Consider the following 25,747-nt stretch of genomic DNA (forward strand, 5'->3'; position numbering starts at 1 on the left):
CAAGGTGTTTCAGGGAGAAGCTCATCTTCTAAAACTGACATTAAGCAGATGTCTTGCTGAGCCCTCTTTTTCCCTCCTCCCTAAATGACTCAATTTGTGCTACCTTTCACTTCATCATCGTTCTCTTTCTGCAGTTCAAAGCAGCATCTCTCACGAGATCTTGGAGAAAAGCTCAGTGTCCCCAACCAACCAAAAGACCTTCAAAAGCACATCTTTAAGTTTCATTGTCATTTCCCATTCTGGATACTAAATATTGACAGCTTTCTCTCTGCATTGTAACTGTCATCATCAAATTCTCTTGGAAAGACACCGGACTTTGATGTATCTGCTTTTGTGGGTGAAATCTCTCAAACACCCCAGGTCTGTGCCAACAATTTCAAGTTGTTCAGACAATTATATACCCTGCTTAATGGTTGATAATTACACTGTTACTGGGATTGCCAAGAGAAAACAATGATTAAGACTATTTACAGCCACACACACAAATCCTTCCTTTCCCTTCCCGAGCAGGACTTGCCTTGGCCTGCATGGTGTCCATGGTAACCAAACAGGAAGCCCTACCTTTAGTTAAGGCGCTTGCAATAATAATCAGGAGATGCACACAGTGCCGGGAGGCTGGGGGAGGGGAGGAAGGGATTCTCAGCAATGTGAACCCTTGAAAGGAGTGACTCAGCGAGAAAAGTCACATTTGTTAGAATAATGCCTCCAGGGTTCCTCACTGTGGCTGACCCCAGAGTGAGGCAACTGACTTTAATTTGGGTAAAAACACTGACAATGAACAGAGGAAACCTCCCAGTTCCTGAGTACGGAGAGGTATATATTTATGCAGCAGGGTTTTGTGCAAAAGGAGAAGATGAAAGGCATGTGCTGTATTTTTAATGTGGGAGGTGGGTCTCGGTTCCTCCTCATTCGTTTGTTCTTTCCACTTTGATCACACCTCTGTCCACAAGAAACAAAACACTCCCTTCCAAGGAGCTGCTGCAGACCCAGGAGCAAAGAGGGAGCTAGAGACCACACCCCAGGGGAAGACAGCAAGGGGGCTGAGGGGCCCTGCCTGCCCCACTTGGCTTTGCAGAGTAGAAGCCAGGAGACTGGAAGGAAGGCCCCAGGGAAGTGGTGGCTATGGGCCGCTGGCGGATGGGCACAGCCCCGTGCTGAGAGGGAGAATGGCTGGTATTTAAAAATAACAGAGGCTCCCAGCAGGGCCCATCTACCTATTGGCAGCCGGGCTCTATGCTGGTTCTGAGGCACAAAGCCCACGCCCCGGGAGCGGCTGGAAGACAGGAAAGCTTTGGCCTTTGGGCGGCATTTCATTTCTTTCTGGAAGGAAGAATCGTTCCCTGGTTTCCTGGTGACAGCTGGAGCTGTGCCAGACAGACTCCTACTAACCCAGGGGAGGTGTTTGTTCTAAGGCCGTACACTTACCCATGATTTATCCCCACCCTGGCGCTAAGCCTTTTGTCATTAACTGCTGTTTCAGGCCCTGCCTGCTAATGTGCACCTGCGCAGGATTGTAGTCGCAAAGGGGAGAGGACTGTGTCTGGTGGTGAAATGGCAGCATGGGGCCCCTCCTGCTCAGCGGGCCCACTGCCTGAGGCCTCTGACCACGGGGCCTCCTCTGCTCTGAGTGGCCCATGTCTGGCTACCTTGTCACCGAGATCAGTCCAGGAGGCCACCAGGCTGTGGTGGGGCGGGAGTGGGGCAGCTCCCACCCCCGGTGAGGAGTTAACCCTCTTTCCACTGCAGAAAGGAGTCATTTCCCTTTCAGAAGGAGGGTCTTTTCTCCTTCCAAGAGAAGTGGGGGTGATGAATGAAAGCTGAGGGGGCCCTGAAAGGAAGAATATTCACAGGAGCATGATGGGGGTGCAAGGAGAGGTCCCCTGGGAGGGCTGTAGTGACCAACCATGGAGACCTGGAACCAAGCTGCAGCCATCCTGCCCACCTCACACCCCACCACCAACCCCAGCATTACCCAGGCTTACATGTGTGCTGTCTTGTTTGAGCCTCAGTCTCCCCTTCTGAAAAGGGGACACTGTGTGTTCACTCTGTGTTCTAGGATCTAGGAAGGAGGTCAAAGACTAGTGGTTGCCTGTCCTGGACCTAAGGAGCAGCAAGGCCAACCGGCCAGTGAAGGAGTGGTGGAGGCTGGGATGCCGAGGACTCCGCCAGCACTGATGGGGTGTGCAGCTTCTCATTGCTAACAAAGCACATGAACATGAAGCATTGTGATTGGTCCTCATCAACAGCCAGAGAGGAGGGCAGGGCAGGCCTTCCACCTCCACCTTATTCTCAAGAATGCTGAGGTCCAACAGGCTAAGTGCCCTGCTCAGGGTCCACAGTGAGTGTCGGCAGTGGGAATTCAGACTCCGCTTCTGACTCCCAACCCACGTCCCTCCCATACACTACGCTACGATGACCATGATGGGCAAGAGTGTGCGTTGGGGTGGGGGTGGCAAAACGATGGGTGGGATGCAGCACAGCTGCTGGGCACCTGGGCAGAGACGGGGATGAAGTCACATCTAGCTGGGACAGCAGCGTTGGGAGGACCTGGCACTCAGAGGCCAGCACTTCAACATGCAGATGTGGATGCCGAAGTCTGGGGAAGGCAAGAGCTGGCCCAGGGCCACGTCGCCAAACCGGGACCCAAACCCGTGGCCAATCCAGTCCAGGACACAGGTCTCTTGTGATCAGTGCAGTGCTCTTTCCCCAGTCCCTGCCTCTGTGAGTTCCAGTGACACTTTATCAGACGTGGTCCCAAGGTCTGTGGGGCCCAGGGGACAGGAAGGAAGACAGTTGAGTGCAAGCCCTGATGCTTACTGGGGGTGAGCAAACTGGGCAGTCAGGCAGTGGTGGGTGGGACTGGAGGGTCAGACCCACAGCCAGCTTCGCCCGGCCAATTTTTGGGGCGCTATGAAGAGACCATTAACTGTCAGGAACCAGGACCTTATTTCTACTTTAGAAAAGGAAAGTAAAAAGTGAGAAGCCATTGCAGATCTCACATCTGCCTTTCTCTGTGCAGGGACAGGCATGCTGGCCTGTTAACTAGCAGCTGGCCCCACTCCCTGACTAGGAAGGCCTCTGTGTGCTCGCAGTAAAGGGCGCTGCTCCTTGCAACATTCTGAGGGTAGGGAACGGTAACGGGCAGAGGCAGTACTCACCATGATGCCAGTGAGGAGACAGACACCTTTCCCACAGTATGTGTGGGGCACCATATCCCCATAACCAATGGAAAGGAATGTGATGGAGATAAGCCACATGGCACCCAGAAAGTTACTAGTTACGTCCTGCTGGTCATGGTACCTGCCAAGGGGAAGAGAGGAGTTAGTCAATGCAACTGCCATTCCCAGGAGTAAAGGCTGTGGGCAAACCTGGATGGAGGAGGAAATGCCATATTTTGCTGAGAAGGAGACAGCAGTGATGGTGGCATGCAGATCTCTGTAGGCGATTAAAGGGGCTTGACTCTGCCCACCCATGTCCTGCCCACAGCTCCCTGTCCCCACAACCCCCTACCATGAGCTTGGTCCCAGAGGTAAAGTATTTTGTCATGATTTGTACCATATTGTAGATGTCCTTTTGGTGTTGGTAAAATAGCTTTGCGTGAAATCATGCAGTAATAAAATTTAGATTCTCCCTTCCAAGCTGACAGTCTAAATGTATGTGGATGTGATTAATCTGAAATCACAAGCTCCTGAACAGGAAAAATGTCAAAAAAAAATCACCAAACACATTTAGCAATTTCCCGTGAGAAGGTTGATGGATCCCAAAGACTGGCACCTCCTGAGCGTCTGGAGGGAGGCTGCGGAGGCCGGGGCGCTCTTGGAGTGGTTCCCAGGGGAGGCTCCAGGTTCTGGTCTCTGCAGAGGGATGGCCTTCTCTTCTGAGCTGGATGGAGGCTCGTGACTGCCCCGCCCTGGGAGGAACCAGCTGGAAACGAATTGCCACTGTTCCCTCTGCCCGATGCTCATTCCACCCCATCCTTTTCCTCCCTCCCTCATCCCCAAACACCAAGGCCACTATGTGCCAGGCTCTGTGCCAAGTATTGAAATACAAAGGTGATCAGGACACAGCCCCTACCCTCAGGGCTCTCAGCCCAGGGGAGGGGTCCGGCAAGAATGCAGACATTTGCAGAAGGGTTGATAAGTGGGTGGATAAGGCACCTCAGGGATGGGGCAGGGGGGTGGGGGGGCCATGACCTTGACCCAAACACAGGAGGGTTTTCTAGGGAGGCCAGGGGGAAGGGTGTTCCAGGCAGAGGGAACGCCCTTATGAAAGCCCTGGGCCTGACTTGAGTGCAGCAGGTGGGCCGGGCTGCACCTAACGTGGCAGGGAAGGTGAGGGTGGGTCCCTTCTCAAAAAGTTCTCTAACAGGATCAGCCTGAATGACACACAAGGGACTCTGCATTTTATCCTGATAAAATCTCCCCGTCAGCCTCTGGGAGGCCACTGATGGGAAAGGTGAAATGGGGCCAGGGAGCCCAAACCATCTTGGTAGGATGCAGCAGAAAGCCATTTAGGAACCTTAATCCACAGAATTGAGTTACCAATGAGGCTTACGTGAATTAACTCACACGACGTACTTGGGATGGGGTCTGGGACAAGGAGGCCCCCAGGAAGTATTAGCCACTATCATCAGTGCTCTCCACGCCCCCACAGGGTCTAGTGCCCAGTGGGCAATTGGCAATGCTGCTGTTCCTCCCCTTAACCCCCTAGGTCAGGTATGCAGGGAAGGCTTCAGACAGGTGCATCTGGAGATGGGTCTGCAAGGAGGCAGGAGCTCTGCTGGTCAGAAGGAGGTGGAGGGCACGTGAGTCGGGGAACACCAAGGGTGCAGTAGACGGAGACCATTTGTAGACTCTTACTGCATTTGTGGGAGTCATACAGCACAACCTGGCATTTTGTAGACAAACACTCTAATTCTCACAACATCCTGTAAAGTATTTTACAGGTAAGCCACTGGAAGCACAGAGACATTGAGTGACTTGCCCGAGAACACACAGGAAGTAACCCAACCAAAGCCCATGCTCCTTTCACTGGGTATCAGAGAGGCAAGAGCGACTGCTGTGTGTCATGGGCAATGGTGAGGGAGTTTTAGTAGAAGAGGGCACTTGGGGTCCAGTAGCAGGCAATGAGGTGGCTTCGGAGACCTGGGGTCTGATTTTGGAAGGCCTTGAATTCCAGGATAAGAGGTTTGGACTTGGTCTTAGAGGCCTTGGAAGGGATTCTAGGTTCTTGAGCAGAGAATGACAAGATGACAAGGCCTGCTGGGAAGAGTAGCCTGCAGGTGGTAAGCAGGATGTTTTAAAAGATGGAACACTGAGGTGGGGTAGCCAGGTGGGAAGCAGGTGTGCAAAGACAGGAGGGAGGTGCAGGCGGCAGCCTTCATCGCCCACCCAAGCCTGGCCCTAGCAGATCCCAGGGAGCACATCATCGGTGGGCTGTCCAGCTCCAACTTCAGTCCTCTACCAGCAACCAGAGGGGGGTGGCATTAGCCTTTTCATAGCTGTCTGCATGCTGGAACTCCAGGGGGACACTGGAAGAGCAGACATCCCCTCCCCAAAGCTCTGCTGATAAGATGCCTTACCTGCCCTCTCCTCCCTGCTTCACCCCAGCAGCAATGAGGGCACCCTAGCTGGCTGCTTCTTCCACTCAGCCTCATTTCCCCAGGGCTGCTCATCTGGCCACATTCGAGTAGCATAGGCTGGTGGTACCCATCTCTGATCCCCAAGATAGAGTGTGCCCTGCCCCTGCCCCAATGCACGAGCCTCCTCCCAGTTCTGACATGGTCTGGGATGGGCAGCTGCCCTCCCCACCCCATTCCCCACAGCCCTGGGGCTCTGCCGGGCCCTCAGGCTGACGCAGTCCCCTCCACTCCTGGCACTGCTGCTCTCCAGCTGGGAGGAATGGTGGCAGACTCTGGCTCTCCTGGAATGGTGGCAGACTCTGGCTCTCAGGGCCTGTGCCGAGGTAGTGGTGGAGAAGCCTTCCCTGGAGGGGTGGACTTTGGAGTCTGTGAAGCAGCAAGACTCAGTGACAGATTGAGTGTGGGGGCATGGATGGGGGAACACTCAAAGACAGCTCCATGCCACAAGCCCGCAACAGGTAAACAAACGTTAGAGAGTCAGAGCCGGGGTCATCAGTTCATCAGAAAACATTTCCCAAAAGAAGTCTTGAGTCAGGTATGAGGTTGAGTCGGTGGCTAGAGAAGAGGTGAGCCAGTGGTCTTGGGCTCAGCTAATCTGGCTTCAAGCCCCAGCTCCACCTTAAGTAGTTCCGTGGCTGTGGGCAAGTGACTTAACCTCTCTGTGACCCAGTTTCCTTATCTGCTGATGGGAAGATTAAGGAAAATAATACACCAGCAATCCTAGCACAGCGCTCTGCCCCGAGGCAGCATGCAACCAGCAATGATCCTTGTTGAGAGGGAGCTGGTGTTATCAGCCTGAGAAACAATCTATAGAAACATATAGGGGCGGGGATTACAGTGCGGTGGGGAGGGTCCCAACCAGGGGGTGATGAGACGTTCATGAAGATGTCTTGAAGTTGAGGCTAGAGAACTATTTGATACAGGGATGAAAGGAATCTGCTATAAATTCTTGAACAAAGAAAGGACATGAGACACTTGGTATCTGAGAATGATTCTTCTAGCAGCTACATGCGAGACTGATTAAAGAGGGCAGGCCCCAGACTGTGAGAACTGCTATAAAGTTTGCAGGTGCCCAAGAAGAACCAATGGAGAGCCTTGAATGCCAAGCCATGGGGGTGTGGATTTAATTTGCAGCCTGTCTTCTGTGTACATTATTGGCTTGCTGTGCACAAGGGTCTCCACGGTCCACCTTTCCTTGCAAACCTTGAGGCTTAAACTAGTGTTCCCCGGCTGCTCAGCTACCCTCAGGACCATGGACCATCGTGCTCAAATGTGGGTGGACTCCAAGGTAAATAAATTAGAGCTCAAAGTGGAATTAAGTATATACAGCAACAGGGAACCTGTCTCTCTTTTTTAAATTGATGCTTGATTTACTGCTTTATTTTTCTCTCAATTTCCTTTATGTTCTTAAGGGCTTCTTTTTCATTCACCATGTACAATCCTATTGGTGCTAACTGTGGGTGCTGAGGAGAAGAGAAGCAGATCTTGAGGATGTCATTCATTCATTGTTTGTCAAACTTCACATCTCAAACTTCAGATCTCCCCTCTGGTGGGGGCTATAGAAGATGCCGAGATGAATCCAACATACACCCTACTCTCCTCCATGTCTTGGAGCATCGTCATGGAGATAAGACACGCATGCAACTCACCAAGCAGGAAGTGATGAGCAAGACAGCCAGGCTGGTGATTCAGGACTGTGGGAGTGGAGAGGAGGGAGAAACTGTTTTCAAACCTATTCACAATTTTACAGTGGTTTACACTGCGCACAAATTCACGTACTAATCGCATGTTATTTTTTGCAATAGAGACTTTTTGGAGAAAATAGTTCCATGTTTTTCTTTAAGGGCTAAGGAGGAAAAGGTGTAATTTTTTAAAGATAGATATTAAAAGTTATTAATATATCATTAGGGTGTGGAGTATGGTATTTTTCACTTTTTAATATTATGAAATAAATGACAGATATGAAAGATTGTATGACTGGGTAAAGATGATGGATTAAATACACATGTTTACTTTTGCTCTCTCCTTAAATCCCTCCACAGCTAACAGTTTTAGTCCCCTGCTTTTAAAAATAAGCAGACAACCAGGAATCCCCAGACATCTGAGGAAAGTTTCTAACATTAAAGACACAAACCAAATCAGTCAATTAAACAAACAAAGAAAAATGACCCTGGATCAAATACAGATCATTCACAGGGAAGAACTCCTGAAAAAAATCCCATAATTAACATTGTAAGAGAGATAAAATAAGATATCGGACCCATGAGACAAGAATGGAATGCTATACCAAAGAAGTCTTTCGGAAGGGCTGGAGGATAAATTGAGGGAGTCTCCCAAAAGGCAGAAGACAGAGAGATGAAAATAAGAGAGAAAATGTGAAAAAATTAGTGACTCAGTCTACCAATTCAAATAATAATAGTTTCAGAAAGAGAGAACTGGGAAAAAAGAAGGAGGAGGAGAAGGAGAGAAGTAATCATTAGAGAAATCATCTTAAAAATCTCCCAGAACTGAAGGACACGAGTTTCTAGATCAAGGGTCCACTGTCCCCAGCACAGTGGATGAAAATAGACTCACACCAAGGCACATTATTGTGAAATTTCAGAAGATCAGGGGGAAGGAGAAGATTCATCGGAGCTTCCAGAGAGAGAGAGAGAGAGACTCAGAAATCACAGTGACTCTGGATTTTTTCACAGCAACACTAGAAGCTAGAAGGCCATGGAATAAAGACTTCAAAATTCTGAAGGAAAATTATCTCCAATCCAGAATTCCAAATGAGCCAAGGTATTCATTAAGTCCAAAGGTGGATGATAAGCAAAACTCTCAAAGATTTGCCTCCTCTGCAGCCTTTCTCATGAAACTGCAGGAGGGTGTGTGTCACCAAAACCAAGGAGTAAACCAAGAAGGAGGAAGCTCTGGGTTAGAGAAAACTGGAGACCTGCAGAGGAGAGGGGCCCAGGGTGATGGCGTTGGGAGGTCCCTGGATGACGGCCATGCACCAGGCATGCAGGGAAACCAGTCCAGGCTGGAGCAGGTCAGAAGGCCCTGAGAGACATTTCTCCAAGAAGACAAAATTGATAGAAAACCTGATACGCCTGAACATCTTGAGAAGAGATTTAGACAAGTGACAGGATTTGGAATTGAATTAGTGATAAATACATGGAAACTAAGCAAATGAACAAACATGATAATTAACCAGGAAAAACAAAAAGTTCTGCGGAAGGAAAAGTTATCACGCTACAAGGCTCAACTATGAATAGAGTCAAATTAGCATTGACTGAGTAACGTAAACACTGATTACTGATCTACCCAGAATTATGATATAATTATGAAGGGAGGAGGGGGCGGGGGACAGGAGGAGTTGGAGGGGAGGAAAAGGAGCTAAATCCTCATCTTCCATAGTGGGAAGTGAACAGAAGATGCCAAAACCAAAGTATCAAGAAGTAGCCATACAAGTATGTTATTTGGAGACATGGAGGTAAACTCTAAAGTTAATTAGCAAAAGAGGTAAAAGTAGCTACCTCTGCAGACGGGTAAATAGGAAGAGCCGGTGGAGGACAGCAAATTGAACAACTGACTCTAATCGGTATGCATATATAACTTCCATATTATCAAACATAAAACCAAACCTAAGAGAAAAAAACAAAAATACACGTAACGTAAAATTATGAACCATAAAAATAAAATAAGCGTCCTGGAACTCACTATCCAACCTGTCCTGTTGAATCTACTGGGGTGTTGTCTCCATTCCCAGGCCCCCACTTCCCACAGAGATAATCCAGCATGCCGAATTTCATGCTTATCATGTCCTTGTTTTTCTTCATGTGCTTCTACATAGGGATGTATACCTAAACAATACACAATTTAGTTTTGCCTGCTTCTGAACTTCATAAAAATGGAATCATACTACAAGAGTGTGGTATGCAGCCTCTGAAATGGCCCGCACTGGTCCTGTTTCTCCTGGGGTACTCACATACTCTTGAAATCCCCTCCTTTTGCTGGCTTTAGTAACTTGCTTCTAACAGAGAATATAGCAGAAGTGATGGGCTCTCACTTCTGAGGTCAGATTATGTGGCCTCTGTCTTGGCCTTTCCCTGTTCCCTTTCAGATTGCTCCCCCTTGGGAGAAGCCACCTGCAACACCACGAGGTAACCCCATGGAGGGGTCACATGGTGAGGACCACAGCCTGTCCACAACCACGTGAGAGAGCTGGAAAGCAGAGACCCTTTAAATTGAGCCTTGAGATGAGACAGCAGCCCCGGCCAACAGCTTGACTACAGTCTCATGAGAGACCTTGAGCCAGAGGCCCCCAATGAAGCTGCCCCTGAATTCCTGACCTATAGCAACTGTGAGATAGTAAATGTCTTAAATGTTGTTTTAAGCTAGGTTATGGGGCAATTTGTTCTGCAGCAATAGATAACTAATACAATGAACTCCTCTATGAATTGCTTTTTTCCACTCAACATGTATGTTGATATATGTGGCTATAGTGTATTTTCATTCCTGTACTGTTTTCATCATATGAATATGTCATAATTTGTTTATTCATTTACCTACTGATGGACATTTAGATGGTTTCCAGTTTTTTCCTTTAATGAACAAAACTACTACAAACACTCTTAATCATAGCTCCCGGTACATTCTGTAAGAGTTTCTCTAGGACACATACCTAACAGTGGATTTTCTGGTTTGTATGGTATGTACAAATTTAACTTCATTAGAAAATGCCAAGTTATTTTCCAAAATGGCAGTACCATTAGGCTTCCACCAGAAGTGGATAAGAGTTCTTGTTGCCCCATGTCCTCATCAACACTTGTCATTATCTGACTTTGATTTTTGCCAAACTAGTGGGTAGATTGGTATCTCATCATGCTTTTACTTTGCATTTCCCTGATAGAAGCTTGAGTATCCTTTCTTATGTTTATTGGTCATTCATGTTTCCTCTTCTGTGAAGGATCATTTATGATTTTTGCCCATTTTTCTATTGGCTTGTTTTTGCCTTATTTTCTTACTGATTCTAAGAGTTCTTTATATTTCTAGATAAGAAGAACTTTGTCAGTTTATGTGTTGCAAATATCTTCTTCCAGTTTGTGCCTGGTCTTTTTATTTTCTTTACAGTATTTTTGATGAATAGGAGTTTTAAATTTTACTGTAGCTGAATTTACCATCCTTTTAATTTATAATTCGTGACTTATATGATTTTTAAAGAAATCCTTCTCTATCTGTAGTTACATGACTTTCTTTTAAATGTTCCTAAATGTTGCCTTTCACATTTAAGTCTTTAATTCACCTGGAATTGATTTTGTGTATGGTGTGAGGTAGGGATATGACTTCATTTTTTTCACATGGAAAACCAATTATCCCAGGCTCACTTAATGAGTAGTCTGTCCTTTCCCCTGCTGATCTCAATGCTGCCTCTGTCATATAGATTATAAGTGGAAATGATGCTATTTCTGGGTTTTCTATTCTGTTCCATTGGCCTATTTGTCTAACCCTGGAGTTATATCATAATCCTCTTTGTAGCCTATTCTAGGTACCTTCTCAGAGCCTACCACATAAAAGGTGCTCAGTAAATATCTGTGGAATGTGTGTGGCTGCTTGTTGCCTTTGCTGTTCCCCTGTCAAAGCGCTGCTTGCTTCAGTAACTCAGTGAAGCATGGTAATGTGATTTCAGCTGTTCTCTTCAGCAGATAAACTTTTGTCAAAGTGGCTGCCAAATATCTTGGGCTTGGAGTCAGTTCTCACTGTGAATAAGAACTCAGCTTCTTCACAGTAGCTGTCACCTAACTCTTTTCACATGGATCTTAGTGATTTGACAGCTCTAGCCATTTGTCTTGGGTCTGGTTTGTTTGCTGGAAATTTGCAGGAATCGAGCCAAGTGGATTGCTTTGTCTTCACCTTCCAGTCATTCCCCAGCTTCACACTCACACCCCTGCCCCCACTGAGCTGTGGACCCTGTGCTTGCTAAGTTCTCCAATGGAAAGCTCAACAGCATGTACCTGACTTGACCCTTTGGTGGCCTTTGTCCCCGTTGGTGCCACCCTCCTCAGAGCACTGCCCTCTTTTGGCATCTTCAGTAGCTTGCTCCCCTGGTTTCCTCCTGCTATGGCATCCTTCTTGGCTTTTCCTCTGGCCTCTTCTTCAGTGTTGCTGTGCTCCAAGCTTGCCTTGTACACACACTTTTCTTGCTCCTGTCATGCCTGCCACTGTCCTCACTGATCCTTTCTAAATGACCCTAGAAGACCCAGCTCAAGTCCCATCTGACCCGCCCAGCCAATGTGAGCTCTGTCTCTCACTCCCACACCACTCAGCATCTGCACTCTCCATCTGCTGCCCCCACATGGTCTTGTGGAGGAGACCAGGCTGTCTGGTGTTGTGGTTGAATGCACAGCCTCGAGGGCCAGAAGACCTATGTTTGAACCTGGGTTTTGCCCCTTAGTATCTGCATGACCCTGTCCACACTTTTCCCACTTGTAAAAGGGGATAATACTTGTACCTACTCACACAGAGTTGCCACCTAACCCACACAGAGTTAGAGTTAAATGAGCCAGTATGTCTAAAACAATTAGAACAGTGTCTGGCACATAGTCACACTAAAAAAAGTTGGCGATTGTTGTGCTATTACCATCTTGTGTGTGTAAGTCTAGCCTTGGCATAGCAGAAAGAATGCAGGATCTGGAGCTGAAAGACTGCCTTTCATGCCCTCATGGCTTTGTGACCTTGAACAAATCACTTCACTGTCCCAGGGTCTGTTTCCTCTTCAGGGAAGCAGGGTGGAATAATGTCTGCTCTGCTTACTCACGAAGTTGTGGTGGGGAGCGAGTGTGGAGGGCATTGTCAGCCTCGAACCGGTGATACAGAGAGAGGCATGTGACTGCCTCTTGAAGAGCCTCCACCTGGGGCACCTCACCCCTGGGGCTTCATCCTAGTGACAAGGGCAGCCACATGGCACATGGAGGGAGAACGGGCAGCAGACACTGCCATGTAAGAAAACGGTAATTCCTCCAGGTTCTCCTCCCACTAGTCCTTGTCCCACTGCTCTGGGTCCACCACAGCCCCTTCCTTCTGCATGGTGATTGGCAGTTTAACACTCTCATCTCTATCAAATCCTGTCTGCTCCACCTCCTAAATATGTCCAGAATCTGCCCACTCCCCACCACCTTAGCTGCTACCACCTGGTCCAGGCCCTGCTCTCTCACCTGGACCATGGCAGCATCACTAAGTGATCTCCCAGCTTCTGCCTATACCACCTCCACCCACCACCCCACTAACAGCAGCCAGAACGGTCTTTCCAGAAAGGAGGACAGACTATGTTACCTCTCTGCTCAAAAATTCCTGTATCCCTCAGAACAAAAGCCAAAGTCCTCAGGGGGACTTTTAAGGGCCTAAAGAACCCCCCAAACTTATGGGGCATCTGACTCCATTTGCCTTGAGCTGCCCCTTCACTTCTCTGCTCCCGCCATCTGGTGTCTGTACAGCTCCTTCCACAGCCCGCTTTACTTCAGTCTCGGAGTTTTGATACCTGCTTTTCCTTCTACCCAGAAGGCTCTCACCCCGATAATTTCCGGCCTTGGCTTAATGTCCGCTTCTCAGTAAGGCATTCCCTGCCCTCTCAGTTTACAATTGCACCGCTGCCCCACACCCACCACACCCATCTTCCTCTCGTGTCTCACTTTTCTCCACACATGTATCACTACCTGACATAATATACATTTGGCTTATTTTTGTGTTTATTGACTATCAACCCCCATTAGAATATAAGCTTCATGAGCGAAAGTGCTTTTTCTGCTTTGCTGACTGCCTTATCTCTAGTGCTCAATAAATATTTGTTGAATGAATGAATGAATGATCCCATTTTGTCTTTAGTACAACCCAGCAGGATCAGGTCAGCAGGACAGGGGCCATCACTCTGATTTTATAATGAAGCAGTGAGAAGCTCAAGAGAGTAACTGACCTCACTAACTTCTCACAGCAAGTAAGGGAAAAGGCTGGGGCTGAAACCCATCTTTTTTCTGATTCTAAAAATGGCAGGTGCAGTGAGCAGGGCATGGGTGGGGCGCAGCGGCAGCATCTGTGTGCCCAGGCAGGACCGGCCTGTCCTCGCTCGGCAAAACACCTACGCAGTCCCCACCCGCAGGACAATGACCAGGAGGCTCTGTGTGACTGGCGAGCACCAGCCTGTACAGGGAGCCAGAGGAGCTTGTACTAAAGGGCGACATTTTCATGGAGTCCTAGGTTTAGCCCCATCCCTGCCTCTACCTTTGTCCTGCCTCCAATATAATCAACTCCTAGTTATCAAGCACCCCCAACGGGCATGTTATTCCAGCTTTGGGGAGAAAATCGCCATTTCTTACGGATACTATGAGCTTTAGTTTAGGAGCATTTGAGAAATGCTTGAGGCATGTGAAAAAGTACCACTGAAATTCAAAGTTAGCTGAGGAATAAATGGCTTATGGTGACTTCAGGCCTGCCACTGCATATTCCAGCCACAGGTGAATCAAAGCAAGGCAAAAAAAAAAGTCCTTTCTTCTAGCTAAAAACAATTTCCCTTATAAACATCTTAAAATGTGAAATAAATGGCCCTGGAGACCCGGGGCTGACCACAGGGCTGACCCAGGAGAGGCAGGGTGGATAGACCACATGTGCGTGAGGACACGCACGCATCAAGTCACTCCTTCATCTGTTTCATCCCCACAGCGAGTGTCCTATTTTTTAAGAGCTGGCTTTGAATTTAGGAAAATAAGGACCTTTCCCTCCACCAGGTAGTTCAAGGCAACAGCCCTGGATCTTTCCAAGGCAAATCTAAATCTAGTCCTTTATTTCCAGCCCCAAGAATGAACAGCATGGGCACAAGGCCTCCAGTTATTTTTAAAAGGGGAGAAAACCACCACTACCAAAAGCACAACAGCTCCAACAAACAGGTTGCGACTTGCCATCCAACAGACGCGGCCTGTTCTCTTCCCGGGAACATGGTCAGTGTGGCTTTTTCTCACAGAGGTGATGGCCTCCGTGTCTCCTCTGGCAGTTTTCCGTGGAGACTTTTGCCAGATGTACAGGAGTCAGGACATCTGGCTGGTGTCGCACATCTGGGTGCAAGCTCTCTAAGGCCTGGGTGGGAAGTCTGAACAAGCACGCCAGCGCCGCTCTTCTTGGTGGGTGTTTCTCGACTCCTGGGGCCCTTCCTCTCTCGGCTGAGCTAAGATGTTTGTTCAACTTCCCCACTTCGCAAATGGATGCACCATTTGAGGGAAGCCAGCTGCCATTCCTTCCACAGTCCGTTTTCTTCACGAAGCGGATCGCTGTCAACCTCTCTGAATGGTTATTCAATTAAAAACCAGATGGCTCATCTGGCAAATCCCTCTGAGTCAGTTTCCCTATTTGCAATGTTTTCTTTCTTCTTATTAAAAAATATTTCCATGTTTCCTGATTTGGAAATGTTTAATAAAATGCATGAAAATGGAGAAAAACAATATGTTTGGAAGAAGCACTCTTCCCATGGGACGCGTGTCTTCCACGGGATTTGGAGGTGGTGTGGCGGAGAGGGCCCGGGGTTCGGATCCCAGCCCTGCCACCTGTTAGCTGCGTGTCCTAGGTTAGGTGCTTACCTCGCCGCATCTTGGCCTTTCCTTCTGTAAAATGAGGTGTGTAAAACCTCTCTCATGGGGTCGTGTTGATGGTTAAATGAGATAACAAATATGAGACCCTGCACAGCGCCTGGCATGTATTTGGGGCTTAATGAATGAGTTAAGTCAACAACTATGAATGAGGCCTCTACTATGCACCAATCTGGGCACCGTCTTCACGGAACTTACAGTCCAGTGAAGGAGGGCAGCACCAAGCAACATGAAAGCAGAAAGAGGCCGAGTTACAATTGAGACAAGTGCCAAGGAGTGGCCTGGGGTGCACTTAGCAGGGACCTTCTCTGAAGACACAATCTTTACACCACCCAGGACGAGCAGGGGTGAGGCTGGAGCGCAGGGTAGGCTGGGGTGGGGGTGCTCCAGGTGCAGGGACTAGCTCCGGCAGATAAAGAAGTGCCACCTCAGAGTCCCCAGCACTGGCCTTCGCTGAGCAGAGCCATGTGAGCACGCTGGCACTGTGGGCCTGCAGTCACCAGCACCCCTGGGCCCTCGTTTCTCTTCCTCCCTCTCCTCTGTTTTTCTTTCCATTGCTTCTCCATCTGTCTTCTCTCTCATCCCTCTTTCTCTCTTTTCTTTTCCTCCTTTGAAACGCTGCCCCTACCTCCCTTTTATCTCGCCTCTCTCATTTTCCCTTTTATTGACTCAGTCTATTTCTCATCCTCTCCTTGTGAGGAGAACCCCACCATGAAGGGATGGCGACTTCTGCCTCCAAGGAGCTGACAGTCCCCATGGGGACACCAGTCTTTGTTTGCTTCAGGTTGGTTTTGCTTATCCAGCAAACTTGTATTTCGCACCTACTGGATGGCCAGATACCGATGGCATAAAATGAAATGCACAGGGTCCCTGCTCCAGGAAGCCCCCAGCGGAGTCAGAATCGTGTGATATGAAGTAGGGAGGGGTGATCCCAGCCACCACCTCCCTGGTGGGAAGCGGCATCCTGTCCCAGGTACGTCGCTGCAGCAGTCTCCCCAACTGGTCTGTCTCATGGTCATCCCTGTGTTCCCCTCAAACCCGCTCTCCACATTGCAGCCAGGAAAATCTTTCCAAAACACAAGACCCCCCCACTGCTCAACACCCACCAGTGGCTCCCACTGGCCTAGGGTGGGGAAGGGGCAGGGGGGATGTTCTCTGCCACAGCGTCGAGACACACTGGGATATACAAACAGTCTATCTAGGGTTAATAGTAGTTGACGAATTGACATTTGTGAATGATTTACTGTTTTGTGACAGGGTGGTTTCAAGACTACCCCTGTGATAACATCACTCTTGCTCTCTTGGACTCTGATTTGCTTTCTCCTTTGGAAAAAAAGGGGTGGGACTCCAGCTACCCTGATGGAAATGATTTATAACCTGGGGCACACCCACAGCAGAAGTCAGGTGTCTGAATACCATCTCTCCTGTGTCACTGGAGTAAAAGAAGCAAGTAAATAAATAAGGTTGGATGGAAAATTAAGTCCAAGCTCCTTAGCCTGGCCCCTGCCTTCCTCTCTAACCTTGAGCGCAGGTGTGGCCTCTCACTGCCCCCAGGGCAAGCAACTGCTGGTTTTCCCACCCTCTGTTCCCCCCACCTCTGAGCTCTGCTCTTGCTGGTCCCTCTGTATGGGGGGTCCAGCAGAGCCGCCTGAGCATGCTGGCACTGTGGGCCTGCACCCCTGGGCCCTCGTTTCCCTTCCTCCCCCTCCTCTGTTTTTCTTCCCATTGCCTCTCCGTCTGTCTTCTCTCTCATCCCTCTTGCTCTCTTTTCCTCTCAGGCCCAGGAAATCACCTCCTCCAGAAAGCCTTCCTGGATCAAATGCCCTCTGAGCAGCTCCCTTAGCCCCATGCTCCTCTCTGTCACCTCCCACCACGGGATCTAATTATGTGCACGCTACTGGAGCTCGTCCTTCTGCACAGCCCAGCGCCAGCCCTGACAGCCAGGCACCTGGAGGAAGCTCAGGAAATCTGCAGAAGGAGGCAGTGAATGAACGAGGGTTCCAGAGAAGGTGACATTTAAGCCTGGTCCCATCTCCCTCCCCTCTGTGGGCCTCTGCTTTCTCTCTCAGCTGCTGTCTTTGGTTTTCATTCAGCTCCACTGCCCTGAGCCTCGGTCTGGGTCTGCCGCCTGTGAGCTTTTTCTCTCCCGGTTGAGTCTTTTCCCGACATCCACCATCAGTCACAGAGCGTGACTCGGAAGCAAAAGGGCTTCACAGTTCTCAGTTTTTTATGTACAGAGACAAGAATCACAGTGGTCAGGATTCTTGTAAAATATTTCCTCCAAGACCTTAGAGATGATCTATTTCTCCTTTCATTTTATTTCTGGGACTATCTCTGTGAAGTAGGTAGGACTGGATATTTAGCAGTATTTTAAGAGATAACAATAATCAGCATCATTTGTCAAGTGTCAGTCGCGTGCCACAGGGGCCAAATCTTTATGTGCATGATCTCATTTAATCCTCATCATAACAAGATTCGTAATTGTCATCTCTTGTTTTCTTGAGTTGGAAGCTCAAGCTCAGCCAGATTAGGGAACTTGCACAAAAGAAAATATCTACTGATGGCAGAGGCTAAGCATGAGCTTCGGTTTGGCTGAGTCCACAGCCCCATCTTTGATCACATTATGCCTATTAGGAAGTGGAGGCCCAGAGAGGTTGATTGGAGAGATTGCTGGGGACTCTCCCTTTCTCAGGTATCTGAGCCTCGATCTGTATTACAATGAGCCAGCTTCACAAAGGAGTAAGCCCAAACCAGGGCTGCCCGGTTCAGCATTGTAGGTTGTGCGCTGTGCAACTCCAGGGAGAGCCATTCACGAAGACTTCAATGTGAATGGCGCCCCCTGGAGGGAAGTGCCGCATAGGCAGTGGCCCTGGCTGGAGCCTCAAAGGAAAGAAGGGTCTTTCTCCTCTCAGTTACACTTTCCAAAGAGAATTAAAGCCAGGCAGCTCCCCAGGCGAGCAAATGTTGAGGAGGTTACGGAGCTGCAGTCTCTCATGGGCGTTAGCATAGCAGGGAGGTGGGGACCACCCTGTGACCACGAACAAAGAGAAACAGGATGGAAGAAACACCCTGGGAAGGAGTTTTCTTGTTACTGTTTCCCAGAGCACTGGCGCTTCCAGGGCAGGACGTGGGAGCTCTGGTTGGACAGCTTCCCCTGCCCCTGAGAAGAGGGGTTGCTGAAGAGAAGCCAGGACACCAGGGTGAGTGAGAAGAATTTTGACTTGGCAGAGGCAACCACCCCAATCTGGGGGACATGGCTGTGGGATTCTGGGAGACTGCAGGATGCTGCCTGACCACAGGCAACCTGCATGTGGGCCACAGTTGCCTCTAACCTCTAACCTCTTTCCACAGGCCTGGGTGTCCAGGTGGCACACTTCCTTGGATTTCTGGGGATGGCCTTTGGCCATGTGAAGGGTGACAAAGTCTGGGGCAGGCGGGGTCTTGGGCTGGTCTAGGCCCACCTCTCCTGCAGCCAAACCACTCAGACCTTGGTTTCCATGATTAACTGGAAAGCCCTGGAACCTGTGAGAAGTAATGCTAATTCTGAAGGTCAGCACTATGTGAAGAAAGAAAGGGAGAGAGCACACACCCAACTTTCCCCACTAAAGAGGGCTTTCTCACTGGAGGAACTTCTAAATCTCCGGAGCTGGCATGCTCTGAGATCTGTGAGAGCAGCAGCTGGAAGGAAAGGCTCACGCACCGGGGTGCAGGCCAACAGCCTTCCGCGCCCCTCGTGGCTCATCTCTGCGGCCCCAGGAGCAGAATGAGGGGATTCAGCTGGGGAAAGGCTGCCCTACGCATCGGTATTCCTTCCTTCTGCCTCTTGAACTGAGAGATTCTTGCTGGAGGAAAAGAAGCAGCAAGACAAAGAAGAGATGACCCATCTGGAGGTTTCTTCTCGTTTGCAGGGCCTGAAAAGAATGGTGTAAGATTCCCTCAGCATCAGCAGTCCCCTCATAGCTCTGGGCCTCCATCTGCTCATCTGAGAAATGAGGGGGCCCAGGCCACCACACATCTAGTGCCCCTTCCAGCTCCGAGCAGCTGTGGCCCTCTGAGAACTTTTTCTTGCCCCATTGCCCACATGGGATGGAGAGCCGGATGGAGAGGGGCGGGCATCTGCATCTCCCATCCTCGCAGCCATAAGGGGCCATGTTTGGAAAAATAGAGATTCTCAGGAGGTTGCCCTAAACCAACCCAATGGTGACAAGTGTCCTCAGGAGCACAAGAGTGGCTGTGCTGAGGGTCTCTGCCTCCAGAATGAGATTCTCCTAGGAAGCATTAGCCCAGAGGCCCAGGACTCCACCAATTGCTGGGCCTTTCTTGAGGAGGGAGAGAAGAGCCATGGACTCACAGTCAAAGACCTGGGCAGGAGGCACTTTGCCTGCTGGGTCATCTTTTTCTCTGGGAGTCACTGAGTCTTGGGGCCACCTCTAGTCTGACAAACCTCATTCTTTTCAGGTAAAGAAATAGAGGCTGGAGAGGGGCATGCTGGGCCTAAGCATACTGTGCTGCCTCTTTCTACCCCGTGAGGCACCAGTCATGTGAGCCCTGGACGGTTGGTCCCAGGAGAAAGACCCTGAACTGGGAGCTCAGACTCTCTCCAACTTGCTGTGTGACTCTGGACAAGTCGCTTCTCTTCTCTGGGCCTTGGTTTTCTCATGGGTAAAATGGGAGCATTTGGCTAAATAAGCTCCATAGCCTCTTCCAGCTCTAAGGTAGGTGTTTCTTTGATCACACTCTGTACCCTCGCTCCACCCCCAACTCCTTCCCCACAAGCCTCTGGGGGCTGACTACAGACGCAGAAGCCAGGCGTCTTCACACACAGGAGGCCTTTGGCATCCCATGTGGGTCAGGACGAAGGAGAGTTCAGCTCAGGTAGAAACCACTTCGCAGCCTTCCCCTGCCCATGCTTTGGGGAGCCACCGCAGGTGATCACTAAGTTACATAGAACCTCTGAGGGCTCCTAACCAGGACTTTCAACCACTGAACACCTGAGATTCCTGAAACAGAGCAGGAGAGGGTGAGCCGGTGCCACGGCCATTATGAAAGAGTCAAACGGCCACACTCAGAGTCACCACGCAAGCCAATCTGTTTATCTGTCTGTCTCTCTCCCCTTCCCCCTCCCTGCCACCCCAGAGAGGCCCCTGGAGGCCCCTTCATCCCAGCATCCCCAGCCCTGGTTCTGTTTTACAGGAAGCAGCCGTCACAGAAGACGCTTGTTACGTGTTGCCAGGCAACAAAATGCTGCTACATTTGCTACAAACTACAACCCACCTCTGACACTTCACAGGACTGGAAGCCGGGAGATGAGAGGAGACGGCCAGAACAAAGGAGAAGTGTGGCGAGGGAAAATATCGGAGCTGAGCAACCGCAGAAAGCTAAAGGAAAGAGCCCAGACAGTTGTACAAAGTGCCAGAAAGCAAACAGATGGGGAGGAAAAATTGACTCATGAAATGAGGGAGACAGACAGAGAAGGAGACGTGGAGGAAAGTCCTCCGGGTGTTAAGTCTTCGAAAGGCCTCCTGTATTTTTTTTTGGTCCAATCTGTCGTGATTAGAGTAGAGGCTGTTGATCAGGAATGTGATGGTGATGTTGATGATGATGATTCCCTAGGCAAACACTTATCTACTGGCTTCTACTTTTATCTGATGAGTGATTTTATTAAACCCTCAAGCAATGGCACCATTCTCCACAGACTTTCCAGGAAACACAATTATCCCCTAAAACAAAGATCTCCACTGTCATCCTCATCATCCGCTCACCCAGATACAGGTTCATTCGCTTGTTAGCTTAAGTGACCTTGGGCTCTGGCCTCTTCAAGCACTGAGTGGATTGGAAATAGCCAGGCCGGGGGATGCTCAGGCTGGATGGCACCCGGCTGCCTAGGGGACCCTGGAGGGAGGCACCAGGAGCTCTGCACGGGAGTGCGGCCAGTGGAGGACTCGCCTCTCCAGGCAGCAGCCCTGGGCCAGCAGTCAGATTCTGCCTCACTCACCTCTCAAAGCCTCTGTTCCCTAATTTCTAAAACGGGAAAATTAGTCCTGCCTTGCCCACTTCACAGAGTGCTGGGCCACAGAGGAGACACTGCGTACAGACTGTAAAGCCGTGAACTATAAGATAGTGTTCCTTACTTACTCAAAAATAATTACTGGAGCCGGCCCGGTGGCACAGCGGTTAAGTTTGTGCGCTCCGCTTTGGCGGCCCGGGGTTCGCAGGTTCAGATCCTGGGCGCGCACCGATACACTGCCTGTCAAGCCATGCTGTGGTGGCGTCCCACATAATGTAGAGGAAGATGGGTACGGATGTTAGCCCAGGGCTAATCTTCCTCAGCAAAAAGAGGAGGATTGCCATCGGATGTTAGCTCAGGGCTGATCTTCCTCACACACACATACACTAATAATAATAATAATAATAATAATAATAATAATAATAATAATAATAATAATGAATACTGACCTCCTAGAAGTGCCAGGCACTCGAGAAGACATTCTCTTACAGACTCACCATCTACTGAGGGCGAGGCTCACACAAGCGTGGGCGAGTTACCCCATCGCCCCAGCCTCAGTTGTTCCATCTGTGAGACGGAGATAATACTACAAAGATTATGGTAAGGGTTGAATGGGATGATGTACGCAGGAAGCACTTAACAAATGATGGCTCTCTTTCCTCAGGCTCAAGGCCATCCTTTAACTAGGCTTCTGAGACCCTGGCCTAGAGTCTCACCAGCCCTCACCGGCTTTGCCTAATTTGGCCGCAGCGACAGTCTGGCAACCTCAGGAGGGTATAGTCTAATTTCTGAAATAATAAAAAGCCTCAAGACACATTTATTCCCTAAATAAAATCCACAGTTTAAATTACAAACAAGAACAAAACAAATTAAGAATGCTGGTAACTAAGTGGGAGCAATTTCAGATGTTAAACTTGACAAAACAATTATAAAGTTACCAGCCAGTTAGCTATATTCACATTTACTTAATGCGGTAAGTTTGACAATATAGCTGTTTACTTTATTAATTTTGACATATTTTCTCAGAAAATGTCTAGTCAGTCTCCAACCCCACCTCCACCTCCCCCAAAACTGACATTGTGGCACTCAAGGACAATGAGCTGTTCTTTTACTTGTACTCCCTAACGGGAAGTGGCTTCCCACCAAAAATCACGGGTTTTCTATGGCACCAATCACAGTTTCTGTCTAGGCACCAGCGAGTGTGCCTTCAAACGAATTATAAAATGACCTCATAACCCAAACGGAAAGAAAAACTTATTTTGCCTTGCACATTATGCTCTTTCTCCTTTGGCCCCAATAGTCACATGAGACAACTCCCCAGTTTAACAAGTACCCCAAGAGCCCTGCGGCAGGTGGTCAGGATCCTGGGGTCCCAGGCCTCCACTGCCCTGCCAGTCAGGGGACAGGACAAATCACCCAGCCTCTCTAAGTCACAGGTCCTGGTCCACAACCTGGGGACTCTGGACCCTGTCTTGCCTGCTCACTTCTTAGGGCCGTTGGGAGAAGCAGAAGAGCATGAGTCCTGTGTTTTATGATTTTCTTGGCTTTTCATGCCTTCTCTTGTCTGAATTTCATAACCCATCTAGGAAGTAGGTAAGACAGGCTTATACCTCCAACCTACAGATCAGAAGAATGAGGCCCAGGAAAAGGAAAGTATTTGTCAAGAACCAGTTACAGCCATGGGCACTTGTCTTATTTAATAGAGGGTAAGTGACTTGCCCAAGGTCACACAGCTAGTCCATTATTAAGCTAGGTGGTGAGCCTGGGTTTTCTGACTTCAGGAGCCACTGCTTTCAATTTTGTAGGCAACAAAACTTCACATTTAGAAATGTGAGGTGTTATTACAATCATTGCTAATGTTACTGAAATTGAACCAAATTGGTTTTATCATAGGTTGACTGTGGTCAGACTACAGAGGACCCTGGACACTAAAGCAAGGAATATGGACTTCATCTTCTAGAGGGAGCCATTGAAGGTTTTTAGAGGTAAGAGAATGTATCTAGTGGTAGCATAATTTGAAACCAGAGAAGCTATTTCTATAGTCCATAGTAAGATGACAAGGATCTGCAACAGCAAGGTACCAGGAAGAGATGAATTTGAGAGACATTATAGAATAAGAACTATAGGGCTTGATGCCTGAATAGAGGGCTGAATGGAGGTGGGTGTGGGTAGAAGGATGGTGAATGGTTTTGAGTCTAAGAGATGGTTATAGCCCAACAGCCCTTCTTCCCTTCTTCATTGGTAAGAGAGCCCAGGAATGAGCAATGGCTACCAATAATAAAGACTACATTTTTCCAGCCATGTGACCAACCAATGGATGGATGTGAATGGAAATGACATGTGTTACTTTCAGGAAATGTCTTTAAGGAGAAAGAGCTCATCTTATTTTGTCCCTTCCTCCCTCTTGCTGGATAGAAGGTAGACAGGATGGCTGGAGCTCCAGCAGCCTTCCTAGACTATGAGGAGGAAACCACGTACCAAGGCTGGCAGGGCAACAATGGAGAAGGAGCCTGGGTCTCTGATGCCACTGAGCACCATAACTGCTTTGAACTGACCCTTTCCTAGCTGTCTCTTGCATAACAAAAGAAACTTCTATTTTGTTTAAGCTATTGTTATTTTGGGTTTTCTGTCACTTGCAGCCAAAAACTAATACTAACTGATAAAGTTCCTGAGAAAAAGAAGACAAAGACAGAGAAGCAGAGAGAACTTAGGGGCAGCATGATGAGTTTAAACAGAGACTTGATGCCTGGGACACCAGTGCATGAGGACGTGCTCATAAAACTCTTAGCGTGTACACAGGATGCATTCAGGAACTCTGCACTGCCACCACCACCCTTCTAAGTCGCTGTTTTCTCTTGCCTGGCCTGCTGCAATGGCCTCCTAACTCCTCCTCCTGCTAGTTTTCTTGCCCACTTCCAATTTACTCTCCACAAAGGTGCCCAAGCAATATTCTTAGAATGAACCAGATTGTATTACTCTCCTATATAAAACTCTTCAGAGGCTATTCATTGCACTTGGCTTCAACCCCTTAACATGACCCCCAGGGCCCCTCCTATCAGCCTCCTACCCTCCCTGTAGCTTAGGTCCTGCCACAGTCACATGCCCGTCCATTCTACTCTCCTTTCAGTGACTCCACACACCACATTTTTCGCCACCTCAGGGCCTTTGTACCTGCTGTTCCCTCTTCTTGGAAAGTCCACCCCCTTGGTGTGTAAATGGCTCATTTCTTCTCACCCTTCAGTTCTCAGCTGAAATGTAACCACTCCAGAGAGAACTTCCAAGTAGGCCCCAGCTGGGTGGGATCCCTCTCCAACTCTATTACTTTTTAAAAAATCATTGCAATTTTGTTTTTTAACTCCTTCACAGTATATATCATAGATCTGAAATTACATCCTTATTTGTTTCTTGACTTATTATCGGTCTTCCCTGCTAGACTATAAGCCCAAAGAGGGAAGCAATCACATATGTTCTATTCTCTAAGGTATATTTAATCCTGACAGTGCCTGGTGAATAGCAGGACTCAATAACTATTAATAACATTATTCTTATTTAGCCAGCTATTTGTAATGCAGCATACAGCTCAGGGGAGAGGCTTGGCTCAATGTTTCGACCTAGGAGGCGTGGATGCGTTCTTGTGAGAGTGGATGCATTCTCCAGGGCCAGGTGTGATGACAGGAAATGGCAGAGGATGGAGAATGTCCAGTTAAAGGAAGGAGATGCTGGTGGAAGCAGAAGGGGATGGGGAAAGAACAGTATTGGGTGGGCCCAGAGAGCAGGGGAGGCGATCTCAACCCTCAGTGCTCAGCAATCCCTGTTTAAAGATCTGCAAGGGCCTGACACACCACTGCTTTCATCAGTGGGAAAACTAAGGCAGGGAAATGGAGCCCAGGCCAGACCCCCAACCCCTTGCTAAAGCTGGGAGCAGGGCATGGGTCTCTTGACACTTAGAGTCCCACCTGCTCCCCACATGGCCAAACCACCCTTCTGGCCTTAACCTCAGCTGTGGCTCCTGTCCGGTGGTGAGCCATGTGGGGTGGGGGTGCCAATCACTCCCTGCTGGGCTCAGGCTAAGCAGGGCCTTTGCAGTTGTGTGGAGGAAAAGTTAACAATAGAGCATGGGGCTGTCAAAGTGCCAAATCTAAACAGAGATGTGCCCTGTGTCTCCCTCCCCAATTCCCAGGCCATTATGCCTATTCTGGGTGCCCCTCATCCTTCCTGTGGGCCACTCTTGAGCTGCATTAAGAGGAGAATAATGCCAAGAAAATAGGAGGTTGTCTAACACTAGGGGCTTTATGTTCAGTCTGGGGCCTCCACTTTGTGGGGACATTGATGACCAGGGAGGAGGGTGAGCAGGAGAATGGAGTCTGATAGTTGACAGAGACCTGTGAGGACTTGTTGAGGGGATTAGAGACCATAGATTGGAGAAGGTGAAACCTGTTCTCAGATGCTTCAGTGCAAGAGAAAATCCCAGCCTGCTTCACTGTGCTC

General features: G+C 49.0%; 1 protein-coding gene across 2 annotated transcripts in view; it reads right to left on the minus strand.

Moving 5' to 3' along the window:
* Nucleotides 1–25,747, minus strand: part of KCNN3 (potassium calcium-activated channel subfamily N member 3) — a 147,969-nt gene that overhangs the window by 18,583 nt on the left and 103,639 nt on the right. For both annotated transcript variants that reach the window (XM_058539306.1, XM_058539305.1), the window contains exon 4: nt 3,159–3,300. In XM_058539306.1, coding sequence (XP_058395289.1) covers nt 3,159–3,300 — 142 coding nt within the window. The remainder of the gene's footprint in view (nt 1–3,158; nt 3,301–25,747) is intronic.

The sequence above is a fragment of the Diceros bicornis genome, chromosome 4, assembly GCF_020826845.1.
Source record: "Diceros bicornis minor isolate mBicDic1 chromosome 4, mDicBic1.mat.cur, whole genome shotgun sequence".
Taxonomy (NCBI): domain Eukaryota; kingdom Metazoa; phylum Chordata; class Mammalia; order Perissodactyla; family Rhinocerotidae; genus Diceros; species Diceros bicornis.